This window comes from Sinocyclocheilus grahami, unplaced genomic scaffold, assembly GCF_001515645.1.
Source record: "Sinocyclocheilus grahami isolate Dianchi unplaced genomic scaffold, SAMN03320097.WGS_v1.1 scaffold14.1, whole genome shotgun sequence".
Taxonomy (NCBI): domain Eukaryota; kingdom Metazoa; phylum Chordata; class Actinopteri; order Cypriniformes; family Cyprinidae; genus Sinocyclocheilus; species Sinocyclocheilus grahami.
The window spans coordinates 1,159,697-1,175,626 of NW_015505193.1; the positions used below are offsets into that span (position 1 = coordinate 1,159,697).

The 15,930-nt window shown below is 36.6% G+C and overlaps 1 protein-coding gene across 1 annotated transcript in view; it reads right to left on the bottom strand.

Annotated features, from left to right (window-relative positions):
• Positions 1–947: 947 nt before the first annotated feature.
• b4galnt3b (beta-1,4-N-acetyl-galactosaminyl transferase 3b) overlaps positions 948–15,930 on the bottom strand; it is a 26,860-nt gene continuing 11,877 nt past the window's right edge. Inside the window, exons 5-20 of the mRNA XM_016292575.1 lie at positions 15,921–15,930; positions 15,731–15,831; positions 15,574–15,641; positions 14,088–14,166; positions 13,941–14,007; positions 12,997–13,140; positions 11,614–11,723; positions 11,383–11,483; positions 9,541–9,608; positions 5,900–7,316; positions 4,263–4,516; positions 3,962–4,115; positions 3,684–3,756; positions 3,375–3,528; positions 2,655–2,781; positions 948–954 (exon numbers count right to left, since the gene is read on the bottom strand). The exon at positions 15,921–15,930 is cut by the window's right edge and continues 3 nt beyond it. Of these exons, the coding sequence (XP_016148061.1) occupies positions 948–954; positions 2,655–2,781; positions 3,375–3,528; positions 3,684–3,756; positions 3,962–4,115; positions 4,263–4,516; positions 5,900–7,316; positions 9,541–9,608; positions 11,383–11,483; positions 11,614–11,723; positions 12,997–13,140; positions 13,941–14,007; positions 14,088–14,166; positions 15,574–15,641; positions 15,731–15,831; positions 15,921–15,930 (2,934 nt within the window). The remainder of the gene's footprint in view (positions 955–2,654; positions 2,782–3,374; positions 3,529–3,683; positions 3,757–3,961; positions 4,116–4,262; positions 4,517–5,899; positions 7,317–9,540; positions 9,609–11,382; positions 11,484–11,613; positions 11,724–12,996; positions 13,141–13,940; positions 14,008–14,087; positions 14,167–15,573; positions 15,642–15,730; positions 15,832–15,920) is intronic.

Sequence of the window (15,930 nt, forward strand, 5' to 3'; positions counted from 1 at the left end):
TGGTGATGTCATAGCTGTCTTGCCAATGAAGAACGGGGTGACAGGTCCGTGAGAGTGTTGACTTCTTGCTGCTGAAAGGGTAGAGCATGTGAGGATGTCAAGAAGAGAGGAAAGCGCTTTATGGTAGTGGGCAAAAACAAATAAAATGGAGAAAAAATAAAATCAAACACTGTGAAAACCAAAAAAAGAGGCAGGACACAAATGAGATGAACAAGAAGTGTGTTTCAGCCAACCAAAGCACAACGCTTTGATAACAAGGGTCGACTAATGCCTTCACAAGGCCAAAACGTAAAATTCAACAACCCTGCCTGAAAAAAATGGTACGTACACAAACAACTTAAAAACACAGAAGCCAACCATATGATGGCAATTCGAAGTGCTTTACATAAACGTCACCTCCGTGGTAAAAAAGATCAAAGATGATCTGGATAGGTGGATGGATCTAGCTAGATCCTGGCTGGGTCGGATAGGGTTAATTCAAATGAACATCCTCCATATTACACATGACTCCAATTTACATTGGCAGGAATATGATTAGGGATCTGGAAAAGCATTTCTCAAGGTTTATTTGGCATAAAAACAAACCAAGAATGAAAATCTACTAAATACAATTAACAATTGAGGCTGGTGGTCTCTCCCTCCCTAATATTTGTTTCTATACCTGGTCTTGTCATGCTAGAATCCTACTAAACTGGTGTCAGGATATGCACTCAGCTATGAATATTGAGTACAATTATCCTGAATATGAAAAGCGATCCCTTTCTTCAGGGTATATTAAAGGTGTGGTGGATATCTGTTAATTTTTTGGTAACAACAGCTCCCCAGTTTTATTGACGCCTCTCATTAGGAATCAGGAGTTTCCTCCTGGGGTTAAGGACAGTATGTTCCAGCAATGGTATAAAAAGGGAATCAAATTTCTTCTTCATTTGTTTGATGGTGACATGCTTTCAACAGCTGTAGGATAAATTGAACATGCCAAAGCAGCATTTCTTTGGCTATCTACAAATTAGACATTTTATACAAACCATGATCCCTGGTTCTTCCCCTAGCTTGTCAAAATCTCCAATGGTTTATTTATTAATTCAAGAAAGCAAGTTAAGAAAAGTGATTTCTGTAGTTTATTGCTTATTTCTCAAGCATGCTGGTCGTAATATTTCAGCATTTAGAAATGTGTGGGAGAAAGATTTTGGTAGCATCCTTGAGAACAAAGAGTGGGAGAAGACCTTAAAACATATGGGCAGTATATTTATTTGCAACGAAGCAAGAGAAACTAAAATTGTCCAGCGTTTGCATTGCACCCCATACATTCTTAACAAAACTAATCCACAAAGGTCATCAATTTGCTTAAAGTGTAAGAGTGTCGCTACGCATAGCCATATGTTTTGGTTTTGCCCGTTAATCTCACGATTCTGGAGCAAGGTCCAAAGGAGATTAGAGAACATATTTGGTCAGAGCCGATCCTCCCTATACGCAAAATACGCAAGCTGCGTAGGGCCCCCGAAACACCAGGGGGCCCCCTTGCTATCAAAGATGATTTAATTTTAGTTTCGTTTTTGAATTTGGCCAGCGGTTATGAAAACGTGAATGATAATTTCTTTTAATGAGGTGCGCTGTCGCCCTTTCTATGTAAAAATCAGCCAAATCATGTAATGTGAATGTCATACAGTCTTGCTCCAGACTAAAAAAAAATGAGTTGACAGCGTACCGAGCCACGGAAGAAACACTGTTTCTCGCACTATTTCCATGAGCGCGATTCGAGACGGAGTGAAACACGGACAGATGTTTTTCATTCATTCGTTTATAACCACTCATACCCCACTCCACCACCGCCCTGCCCCGCTGACACAGTTTTGCATATGGCCCCCAGAAGTCTAGGATCAGCACTGTATTTGGTTATACTATATGTAAAGACCCTTGACTCTTCATCCTAGGTCTTGAACACAATAACTCGATACTTGCACCAGGGGACTTAACTCTTGCTCAGAAGTAGATTTTTATTGCCCGAAGATGTATATTACTTGATTGGATTAAAGACAAACCACCATCAATTCACCAGTGGTTTCAAGAGATTTACAGTATACTTCCATTTGAAAGAATCAGTGCATCACTTTAAGGGGAATGTGGATACTTTTAGATGTATCTGGTCTCCTTTTTTTGCCATCTTACCAGACTCAACTAAAGAAACTGTAGAGCTTGGCCCGACAGACATGACTTGGAAAATGCTTAATTTAAAGAAAATGTAATGCTGTTGTTATGTATGTATACTATCCAGGGGGTGGGGTGGGTGGGTATGTTTATTTATTTTTTTTATGTAATTCTGCTATGTGTTATTTTGTATGTTATTCTTGTTAAAAACCAATAAACATTCAGTAAAAAAAGTGCTTTACATAAAAGTGATTAAAAAGAAAAATGTGCATAGAAAAAAAAAATAATATATATTTTTTTACTATTTTAGTACAATTTTATACTATAAAATATATATTAGATATTAAGTTTTATTTTCATAAAAATTCTAATCTAAAAATTTGAAATCTTTAAATGCTGCCAGTGAGTTTAGGAATTACAACATCATAATGCACAGTATTAAAAATTATACTGACTTTTAATGATTAACTTTATTAAGTGTGATATTAGTGTACTGTCTCATGACTGACCTGTCCAGTAGTTCCCAGTCCTCTCCGCCCCAGCGGTCAGTGAATTCTTTGGTGTTCATGCCCCCAATGGAGTCCAGGTCTGATTTATAAATGCCCAGAAGACCAAAGCCATTGACCTCCCAATAACCTGCACATTACCAGCACAACTGTTTTCAACACTGAAAATAACAAGAAATGTTTCTTGTAGAGCCCTGCATGGGCCTCAAATCTAGGCCCTAGCCTGGCCCTTGTCCAGCTTAGCAGAATTGTCAGCCCGAGTCCGAATGGAGCCCGTGTCTTTTTTATCGCTCTCTCTTCCCCATTACACAGCTGCTGTTGCAGCTATTTAATTTTAATGGCAAAGTGGTTATATTTCTTTTCGTTTCTTTAATAAGTTAATTTGGGAAAAAAAGTTACATTAAAGTTTTTGTTTTTTAAAGTGACGACCAAGCGGCCAGCGGCAGACAGTGAGTTGATCACATGTCTGATCAGTTTGGCTGAAATGCAGTGCTCTAGTTTCTTGAGCACTAAATCAGCAATAGAATGATTTCTGAAGGATCACGTGACACTAAATACTGGAGTAATGGCTGCTGAAAATTCTGATTTCTTTCAAAAACATTTAAAAAAAAATATATTAACCCCAATCTTTTGAACAACAGTAAATGTGTTGATATACAGTAATCTGATTCGGTGTTGTATATGACGGTTTTATCAGTTTATCTTGTGTTTGTAAGTCTGTACCATCAGGTTCCAAAGGTGTAGCGCCACAGTTCAGTCGCATGACTATCGGAGCAAAGGCCATGTGCCTCTCCACACAGTGTTTTCTCACAGTGTCGATGAAGCCAGGTGGAAAATGGATGTGCAGATCACAAAGAAACACAATACTGTGATCATCCTGAGAAAGAGACAGATCTTTATAAGCTGCAATTAAGTGACATCTATCACCTTGCATTAGTTCTGCTTTCATTTTCACTGAAGATCATGGCATGTTTCGAACAAGTTTTAGAAATTCATGTCATGTGTTTGGTGCGTATTGCATCTTAAACTTACAGTAATGAGGTCTATTCCTGCCTGAAGTCCTGCTGATCTCTCAAAGTTTCCACTTAACATGAGGTACTGATACCTGAAACAGAGGACACACAATAGAAAGGGAGTCAAAGTGGGGTCTCATTTTACTGAGTTGTAGTAAAGTGACTTTACCACACGTTCAGAAAGAAATATGATAGCTACAGAAGCATGAGAGATGACATAATGTGCCATATGATCATGAAATCTAACTCATGAAGGATCACTCTACTAAGCGTGTATTTATAAACTGGTAAATGTACCTGGGTAAATAAGAGTTCTGTAGTGCTTGTTCTATGTTCATATCAGTGCTTTCATAGTCAGTAATGATGACGTTGAAGTTCTGATCTCCAGTGGTGCGGTATATCTCCTCCATGTCTGAAATAAACTGCTGCACCCAACGGGCCTGGTTCTTCACTGCAGACATACAAACACAGACCATGCTTTATTAAGATATTTCATGCAGCATACAAAGAAACATGTCCAAGTCGTTTCCTTCACCAGGGATAGTAAGAAAGCATCTTGAATAAAACTTCAGTAAATCCTTCTCTATATGAGAGTTACCTGGGATGATGAAGTGGACAGTAGCAGTCGGGTTCCAGTAGAAGCTATATGGATCGCAAAGCTTAAGTTCTTCACCCTGAGCATTTTGTTTTTTGTGAGAACCCCAGTCTTCAGTTCTTTTCACATAGATGTACTGAACCAGGCGCAGGTGGCGTCCTGAAGCCTCCAACAATTCCAGTTCCAGTAGATATCTACTGCCACGATTGTAATCAGGCTTCTTCTCAATGTTCACAATACGCTCTAGAGAGAACTGCCTACACACACACCGATTAGTGTCAGAGATTAATTAAAATGTTCAGAATGGCATATTACTATACTATAAATACCGTTTTTACTGTGCACAGATTTTCTGTATTTATGCAAAACTATAGGACCGGAGCATACTGTGTGACATACTCTAATCCAAAATGCAATGCACTTCTAATTTCCTTCAAATGTCCATTATGATGGCGAACGAACTGAAAATACTATTAACTAATATTTTTGATCAGCATGCCAAATGATCAGACTCATGCGGCATACAATTTAAAATGGTGTATTTAGAAAATAATATTTGTATTTTATAAAAAAATTAAAATATTGCATACATTACAGTTCAAAATTTTGGGTCGCTTAGATTTTTTAATGTTTTTGAAAGATGTCTGTTATGCTCACCAAGGCTGAATTTATTTGATACAGAAAAATTTTAATATTATGAAATATTACAATTTTAAATACCCATTTTCTATTGTAATATATTTTGAAATGTAATTTATTCCTGTGATGCAAAGCTGAATTTTCAGCATCATTACTCCAGTCTTCAGTGTCACATGATCCTTCAGAAATCAGTATAATATGCTGATTTGCTGCTCAAGAAACATTTATTATTATCATCAATACTGAAAACAATTATGCTGCTTAATATTTTTGTGGAAACCACAATGCGTTTATTTTTCAGAACTCTTTTATGAATATAAAGTTTAAAAGAACAGCATTTAATTGAAATGGAAGTCTTTTGTAGCATTATAAATATCTTTACTGTCACTTTGATCAGTTTAATGTGTCCTTGTTGAATAAAAGTATTAATTTCTTTATTTTCATAAGAACAAACCCATATTAAAAAAGTTACTCTTTTGATGCAGGTTTCACAGGCAGTATTCTGTATAAACTGTTCCAAACAAAGCTCATAGAGTCTTATTTTGCATACTGCAGAATTAATTGAATATTAGATTCATTATAATTGTAACAGTCGGCCTACCTTGGATATTTCTTGTTTAGTTTCTTCATGAGAGCTTCCACCTGAAAACAATTATGCTGCTTAATATTTTTGTGGAAACCACAATGCGTTTATTTTTCAGAACTCTTTTATGAATATAAAGTTTAAAAGAACAGCATTTAATTGAAATGGAAGTCTTTTGTAGCATTATAAATATATTTACTGTCACTTTGATCAGTTTAATGTGTCCTTGTTGAATAAAAGTATTAATTTCTTTATTTTCATAAGAACAAACCCATATTAAAAAAGTTACTCTTTTGATGCAGGTTTCACAGGCAGTATTCTGTATAAACTGTTCCAAACAAAGCTCATAGAGTCTTATTTTGCATACTGCAGAATTAATTGAATATTAGATTCATTATAATTGTAACAGTCGGCCTACCTTGGATATTTCTTGTTTAGTTTCTTCATGAGAGCTTCCACTACAGACAACGCTTCTGACTCCTCAAGCAGCAGGTTTCCAGACACATTACACTTCAGATCGATCCAGTCGGAGCGCAAGGCATGCAGATCTAGGGGTTTAGCCTGGAACGTCTGACACCACTTGACTTCCACGTCATACACAACCCTGTTTGTGAGGTCATAGTCTTCGTCCTCTGAGAAACCCTGGCTCACCCAAGCATCGTCTTCATCTCCTTCATCTTCGACCTCTTCTATATGTATCGCATTATCCTGAATCTCCTTTTCCTTTCTGACGTCCTTCACATTACCCCAGCGGCTGTTATATTTTTCGTTAGATGGAGCCGCGATGACCGATGCCTTATTCGATGAGTTTTGGTGTTGATGTTGGGTAATTTGGAGATGATGAGCCACATTTTCGTGCTTGATAATATTGTTGTCATCTTCTACAGCCTTTTCAGGGTTGTCCTTCAAAAATTGCATGGCTTCATCTGCGTTATGTTTTGGGTGTTTGAGCCTTTTTATCGGTTCTGCTTTGACTTCATTCCCATCCAAGGAAGGCCGTTTATCTTTAACCTCATCTAATGTGTTCTTGGGTGCCCTGTCCACATGTTCTCCAAGATAGACTTTCCGATTACCCATCCGATTCACAAGATCATGACGTTCCTTCTGGACCTCATCAAACACGGCAGAGTTGGTCACTGATCTTTGCTTCATCTCACTGGCTTCTCGTATGTTCTCCATGGGAATATTTCTGTCTCTGACTGCCAAAAGATTTGGATTTCCATCACTACTATTGCTGTATTTGGCTTTACGCAGGTGGAGCTCAATTCTATCATCCGGAGTGAGAGATTGGTCCACTTGTTGTTTCACCTTTGACCTCGAGCGATCTTCTCTCTGAGCTGGTCCTGGATTCTTCTGGTCAGGTATCTTCTCCATGACTTTATTCTGAAACCGCTGCGAGTCTTTTTCTTTTCCCAGGTCATAGTTCTTCAACTCAGAAGGTGGGTTTTGGAGGTAGTGTTGATCCTGTAGGTTTTGTTCAGGACGTCTCCTTTTCTTCTTCTTTCTTGGTTGCTGCTGTGGTTCCTCTGGGTGGTTCTGTGGTTCTCCAGGTGGTTTTTGGATTGCCTTAGGTTGGTTGTCTTGGTCCATCTGTTGAAATTTGTTGTTTAGGTCCCCGTCTTCCCTCTTTTTTCGGATTCTGCCATGTTTCTGGACAGAAAACAGATTGCGGCGTCTCTTCATTATATAATCATCAAAATCGTCTCCATAATCCGGGAGAGCCTTGTTCCTCTCCATAGCTTTCATTTGCTTCCTCTCCTCATACTTTCCAGCTTTCTGAAAGCCCTCATCTTCATTTCTGCCCAGATTCACGGCTCTTCCTAGCATGCCGTCTCCTACAGGAAGACAAAGACAAGCATTAAGTGTCTTGAAATGGGGAATGAATAAGCACTTCCTTTCAAAGAGTTTTAAGTTCTGAATCATCAAGCTGATGCATGTTTTAATGCAATAAAGACAACAAAATTGACCATATTTTAATAAATGTACCTGATCTTATAGCACACAATTCATGATTATACATTTTAATAATGTTTAACATTATACATGATTAATAAGATAATAATGTTTGTTTTCAAAATTTCATAAAATGAAGCCCTGCTCATTATTTACAACTAAATATTTCTGTTGCATTAAAGGGATAGTTCACCCAAAAATTAAAATGTGATGTTTATCTGCTTACCCCCAGGGTGACTTTGTTTCTTCAGTAGAACACAAACGAAGATTTTTAACTCAAACCGTTGCAGTCTGTCAGTCATATAATGGAGGTGAATGGGAATCACGGCTTTGAGAGTCAAAAAACATACACAAACAAAATCAAAATAAACCCTGCGGCTCGTGACGATACATTGAGGTCTTAAGACACAAAACGATCGGTCTGCGCAAGAAACTGAACAGTATTTATATCGTTTTTTACCGCTGATTCACCACAATGTCCAAACTGTCCTGAGCACATTCTCAACAGCTGGCGTGTGACGCGTCTTGGACCATTGACACTCCTAATTGAGATTGTAGATAGAGTGTCAATGGTCCATTTGAGAGATAGGTGGCGGTAATGCACTTATAAGTCTGCGATCTGCTGTTAAGCAAGAAGAAGAAGACACGTCGGCTGTTGAGAACGCGCTCAGGACAGTTCGGACATTGCGGTAAATCAGAGGTAAAAAACTATATAAATACTGTTCAGTTTCTTGCACAGACCAATTGTTTTGTGTCTTTACACATCAATGTATCGTCACGAGCCGCAAGGTTTAATTTGGTTTTGAAACAATGAATGCTTTTGTGGTGTCTTTAAATTTAAAGACAACATTCACATTGCATTTAACTTCCTTAAAGGGATAGTTCACCCAAAAATTAAAATGTGATGTTTATCTGCTTACCCCCAGGGTGACTTTGTTTCTTCAGTAGAACACAAACGAAGATTTTTAACTCAAACCGTTGCAGTCTGTCAGTCATATAATGGAGGTGAATGGGAATCACGGCTTTGAGAGTCAAAAAACATACACAAACAAAATCAAAATAAACCCTGCGGCTCGTGACGATACATTGAGGTCTTAAGACACAAAACGATCGGTCTGCGCAAGAAACTGAACAGTATTTATATCGTTTTTTACCGCTGATTCACCACAATGTCCAAACTGTCCTGAGCACATTCTCAACAGCTGGCGTGTGACGGGTCTTGGACCATTGACACTCCTAATTTAGATTGTAGATAGAATGTCAATGGTCCATTTGAGAGATAGGTGGCGGTAATGCACATATAATTCTGCGATCTGCCGTAAAGCAAGAAGAACACGCTCAGGACAGTTCGGACATTGCGGTGAATCAGAGGTAAAAAAACGATATAAATACTGTTCAGTTTCTTGCGCAGACCGATTGTTTCATGTCTTTACACATCAATGTATCGTCACAAGCCGCAGGGTTTAATTTGGTTTTGTTTGTGTATGTTTTTTTTGACTCTCAAAGCCGTGATTCCCAATCACTTCCATTATATGACTGACAGACTGCAAAGGTTTGAGTTAAAAATCTTGGTTTGTGTTCTACTGAAGAAACAAAGTCACCTACATCTTGGATGCCCTGGGGGTAAGCAGATAAACATCAAATTTTCATTTTTGGGTGAACTATCCCTTTAAGGAAGTTAAATGCAGCAAGAAGAACGCGCTCAGGACAGTTCGGACATTGCGGTGAATCAGAGGTAAAAAACGATATAAATACTGTTCAGTTTCTTGCGCAGACCGATCGTTTTGTGTCTTAAGACCTCAATGTATCGTCACGAGCCGCAGGGTTTATTTTGGTTTTGTTTGTGTATGTTTTTTGACTCTCAAAGCCGTGATTCCCATTCACCTCCATTATATGACTGACAGACTGCAACGGTTTGAGTTAAAAATCTTGGTTTGTGTTCTACTGAAGAAACAAAGTCACCTACATCTTGGATGCCCTGGGGGTAAGCAGATAAACATCAAATTTTCATTTTTGGGTGAACTATCCCTTTAAGGAAGTTAAATGCAATGTGAATGTTGTCTTTAAATTTAAAGACACCACAAAAGCATTCATTGTTTGCTGTACCTTTGTATTTGATGACTAACTCCTCATTTTCAGGCAAATCCAGTTGAATGTAGTTTGAGAAGCCGTATCTAAAATGAAATGAATTTATTTGATATCATAATGCACAAGGCGCACTAAAGGCCTTGTTCAGATTGTCGGTCCAAATCCGATTTTTGTGCATATCCAATTGGAATCTGATTTAAACTTTTGACTGTCCACACTGTGTATCATGTCTGTTCAGATCGGATTTGAGTGTTCGTGGTGCTTTTTCGTTTTACTAACTATCTGCATTGGTTTCTATGGCAATGACATTGCGTTGGTATGCATACGCCAAAAACAACAATAACAGCATTACAGTTTGCAATACAGATGTTGTCTTACATCGTGACAACATGTTGCCGTCGTGCTGGATTATATTGCGTCTTATGAGGCAGCGTCAGAAATGTAGGAAGCACGGCTTTTTACCGTGCTGCCGTCTGGTCTCAAAACTCAAAGAGGTGCATAGACCAGCAGTATACGGTCATTTTCTGCCTGACTTGCACTTTGCGACAACACAGCCTTGTTTCTGCAAAGACATTAAGCATGTTTTCTACAAACAACATCTGACGTATTTACATTTTACGTGCTGTGAGAAAGAGACATAGGCAAAAAAGCTATGCTAAATCCAATCTGAGCAGTCAGACTGAAACGGATTTCCAGAAATGCGGTTTGAATAGGATTTCAAAACACATATAAATGTGGCTTGAAACTGATTTCTAAAAATCTGATTTCAGATGATTTTTTGTCGTTCTGACTTGCTAAATATGATCAGATTATATTCGGATATGCACAATAAAATAGGATTAGGACTGACAGTCGGAACAAGGCTAAAGAGAACTAGACTGACTGAACACGACCATTCAAAAAACTTACCAACCCCAGACATATGAACGGTAGTGTAATGTATTTGTGCGTCTACCTTTCCAGGTAATATGGATTCCCACTGTAGAAACATTTGTTATCGTTCTCCATGTGTGTGAGCCGTGTGTAGTCATTAGGATACACGTACGTCAGGTGCACCTGCAACAAATTAGATTGATCAAGATCATGCAAGCATATGCACAACAACATTCTGTGCTTTATAAAGGAATGCAATAAAAAAATAATTTCTCTTAGTTTTCTAACTATGTATGTGTGTGTAAGCACTTACAAACTGCAGGCCTTGGTAGCGCATTAAAGGATATCCCTTTATGCTGTAGCTGGGGTTATAAATACAGTCAGGTAAAACTCCCTGCAAACGTGCCCTGTCCAATAATGGAACTACATGTACAAATACATACAAACAAGAAAAACATAAATAACACTTCATTACTATTATTATAACAATAACAACAACGCACAGTTAAATACATTAAAGGAGTCATATGACATTGCTAAAAAAATAACATTATTTGGTGTATTTGGTGTAATGAAATGCGGTTTAAGGTTAAAAAAACACATTATTTTCCACAAACCGTACATTATTGTTTCTCCTCTATGCCCCGCCTTTCTGAAACGCGTCGATTTTTACAAAGCTCATCGTTCTGAAAAGCGAGGTGTGCTGTGATTGGCCAGCTATCCAGTGCGTTGTGATTGGCCGAATACCTCAAGCGTGTGACGGAAATGTTACGCCCCTACCATACTGTGATGCCGTGTCCCGGTGCGACGAGACAAAAACATTAAAACCCATTACAAACGAGACATTTGTTGCATCCAGTGGGGACATAATTACTGATTATAATGACTTATACTGTCTTTTTACGCATTGCGTTGCATCGCGCTGCGTAAACATAAAACCATGTCTGCATTTGTGATCACGGTAGTGTAATGTATTTGTGCGTCTACCTTTCCAGGTAATATGGATTCCCACTGTAGAAACATTTGTTATCGTTCTCCATGTGTGTGAGCCGTGTGTAGTCATTAGGATACACGTACGTCAGGTGCACCTGCAACAAATTAGATTGATCAAGATCATGCAAGCATATGCACATCAACATTCTGTGCTTTATAAAGGAATGCAATAAAAAAATCATTTCTCTTAGTTTTCTAACTATCTATGTGTGTGTAAGCACTTACAAACTGCAGGCCTTGGTAGCGCATTAAAGGATATCCCTTTATGCTGTAGCTGGGGTTATAAATACAGTCAGGTAAAACTCCCTGCAAACGTGCCCTGTCCAATAATGGAACTACATGTACAAATACATACAAACAAGAAAAACATAAATAACACTTCATTACTATTATTATAACAATAACAACAACGCACAGTTAAATACATTAAAGGAGTCATATGACATTGCTAAAAAAATAACATTATTTGGTGTATTTGGTGTAATGAAATGCGGTTTAAGGTTAAAAAAACACATTATTTTCCACATAGTGTTTAAAGGTTTAAGCATTTTAGGAGGGTGTGGACGAATCTTAACTTTTATAAAGAATATCTCTTTGGGTTTGAGACTTTAGTCTTTGCAACTTTAGGGATCTTATCTATCTGCAACATTCCAAAGAGAAAGGAAAACGTGAAATCGCATCATATGACCCCTTTAATACTTAAAGAACAAACTGAAGCATCTAATGCAGTGGTTCTTTATTTTTAAAAGACTAGTATCATTACTAATATTAGTATTATTGTTTTTATTAAAGAACACATGAATACAGTTCTTAAAAATTGTGAAATTACAAAATGGAGAGTGGTTAATTTAATTAAAGTAATGTAATTAATTGTAAAATTCTGAGTTTCAGTTAATAAAAAGTAGCTTTGTCATAATTGCAGCAGAAATAACAAAAATATTATATAGAACATGGGGTTGGGGGTGACCATAGAATATTGTGTTGGACAATAAGGCCCTTTTTTAGTCAAAAAGGCTAAGAATCACTGCGCAAATGTCTCTATGCCACAAGGTGGCACTGAATTCATGTTCTGTCAGCATATATTCCAATGTTTTAACAAGTGCTTGTACACATGCACATGCAACTTTAAGATCTGTTGTAGATTTTGTCTGAAAATCAATACATCACAAAACTAGCAAGTAACTACAGACAAGAACCAAACATAATATAAAGTGAGGGAAATAATAACAAGAAGTGCAGATGACAATGATGTAGTATTTATTATAACCGAACTCTCATCATCTGCCAGGTCCACTTAATTTAAAAATTCTATATTCCCTCACTCTCATTTTTCAAACCTGTATACATATATTCTGTGTACAGTTATATTACATACACACTGTCCATTTTGGACCGTTTTGACAGACATGGTTACCATGAACCATCAATGTATTAAAAGAGTTCCACTAAAAAATATCTGCATGTGGGTTTGGAACGCCCTGAGGGTTTCCCTTTAAGGAGTTAAGTTCAGTGTTTAATAGCGGAGAATGTCTGCATTGTTGGCGTATTATGTTTATTTTGACTATGAAAAGGGTGTTGAGTAAATGAGTTTGTGCCTGAATTTCTCACCCTGATGAAACGAGTCACGTGGATCTGCTCTCAGCATGTCTACTCCATGGGGCGGAGTCTGAGGTGACCTCTGGAGCGGAGTCACATGACTGGCAATGGTCTGAGGAATGTGATTGACATCTGCTGCCTTCAGAGAGGACTCATCTGTGCGCACACACACACACACACACAAACACACACAATTAGGCCTGGTACAGCAGAGCTGGTTTTACTGTGTGTAAACTGTGACATACAAAAATGTAATAATCAGTTTGGAAAGCACACTACCATACTAATTAGTATGTAGACTGTTCAAGTTTAGACTTGATTAAAAATGCAACATTTCTGAGATGACTAATTTTTATGTATGTTAAATATGATATGTAAAATAGTATTTTCAAACATACCAATTTCAGTTTTCATTTTAAATTTAATATTAGTTTATATTGCAGTTTTGTAGTTTTTTTAAATTTATATTTAGATTTAATTTATATTTATTTCAGTTTAAGTCATTTTAATACTTTAAACTTATTTTATTTCAGTAATTGTCAAGGCAATATTTCAATTAATATATTTTTTTTTATTTAAATTCAGCTGTTTTTAAATGAATGAAAATGATACTTAATTAAATAATAAAAAAAAAACTAATTTTAGTTTTAGTTAACAATAACTAATGCAAACACATCATCAAACTAGCAGTCAGAAGACACAAAAGCACAGTTTCTCACTCGAGCTACATAAGCATTTATACAAAAATGAATGCAAAGGCCTGTATTGACACACTTCAGCTGAAGCAATATGACAACAACAACACACACACACACTTCGCACAGTGGCGACTACCCCATCATTAGCTCTATTTCAGGGCGTGTGCGCGGACAGGAGCCGCTATTCCAGGCGACCTAACACTACCCTGGCATTTCTGCAACCACATCCCAAAATAACACACATACACACTCACTCACTGGTGTAGAGGGAGATGAACTTGGAATCAATGATTGAAAATCCATTCCCGATCTGTTTGAGGCACCACTGTAAGTAAAGACAGACAGTGTCATACTATGTACAGTGTACAACAATCACACACAAACACCCTCAGTAAACACACTCACCGCAACCTCCACATGGTCTGTTCCTTTATCGTTTTGTTTGTGGATAAGCTCAAAGAAATATTTACTGTTCTTTTGCAGACTGTAAAACACACAAAAAAAAGTGAAATTTTACCACTTTGGCATGATCATTGAATTTTTTTATAAAGCATCTAATGCAACTCAAAAGTTTTACATTAAAAGATAACATGAAATTGACTATTTACTTTATTAATAAATCAATTTAAATATTTTTTTCTTTATTTATTCAAAATATTTTTTTTTTCTTTATAGTGACGTTAAAAGTTGCTTTCTCAATATGCTTTAACACAAAGACAAGACACATCAGAATAAAACTAAATAATTTAAACAAATACAATTAGGAAATAAAAAAACAAACAAAAAACAGAAATACGTGAACTATTCTAATGAAAAATCAAGTATTTATATTTTTAATTTTATATATTATATAATTATATATTATATACACTATAATATATTATACTAAAATAAATGTCATTTAATTAATAAATTAATTAATACTTCAATTTAAAAAACTGTCATGTAATGTTTTTCCAGTTAAAGGGACATTTCATGCAAAAATGAAAGAAGATTTTTTGAAGAATTTGTGGTAGCCACTGACTTCCATGGTATTTTTTTCCATACTATGGAAGTCAATGGCTACCATCAACTGTTACACAAATTCTTCAAAATATCTTAATTGTGTTCAAAGGAAGAAATAAACTAATACAGGTTTGGAACAACTTGTGGGTGAGTAAATGATGACATAACTTTCATTTTAGTGTGAACTATCCCTTTAAATCAAGTTATTTAAGTTTTTTAAGTAATAAAAAAGACAAACGCATATAACAATTATTAAACTGATGTACATCTACGCTTCCATTCTAAACACATCCAGTATGCTATGATATACTTTAATAATATATTATACTACTATCATATTTTTATAAAATGTATTTTATTAAAATTATTTCAAAAGATTCAGAGACCTAACTAAAGTGGTTTTGTAACTTTCTCAGACTAATAATATCAGAGCCTAACATCTCGATGAATTTGATCCATACTGCCTACAGCGATGTTTCTGATTCTGAAATCACATTTTAAAATCACATGTTTTGTTTACTGTTGAATATGCATGCACATTAGCTGGATCAGCCTTATTTTGTGTGATTTGAGCTAAAGATACATAATTGATTTTTGTTGTTTAATTTAAAGTATGTTACTGAAATGTAATCTTGGCCAACAGTTATTAAGAGACACACACACAGACACACACACACACTATTACAAATCATATTACAACAGACAAATACTTCTAATGATTTCCCACTTTGTGCCATGACCAGAATCAGGACACAAGCAGCAGCTTGTGAGTCTACACATATTGAATGTAAAAATATTTTTTTATCGAGTTATGTGGTCATAACATGGAGAGATGTGTGAGCACCTCCCTGAAGCATTATGAAACACAAACACAGCATTTACTTACGGAATGAGATTTGATATCTGACTGGCATATTTCCCATATTCCCCTGGGGCGGTCCATTCTCTGCCTGTCTAAAAATGGAGGAATCACAAAATTAAGTGTATGCATTTCACGCATCTGCATGAAAGTAATTGTAAAGTTGACACTCCGTCTCACAAACCTTTCCAACGTAAGCGTGGAGCTTCAGATTGTCTGGATTCTCATCATCACTGAGCCAAAACTCACTGTTATCATCAGATGCCACTGCAAAAAGAAAGTCACCTGCCAAACAAAGGGGAGGGTTAACAGCGGGACAATGGCACACAGTCTGAACGTGTGTGTGTGTGTGTGAGAAAGAGAGAAAGACAGACCATCAGTATA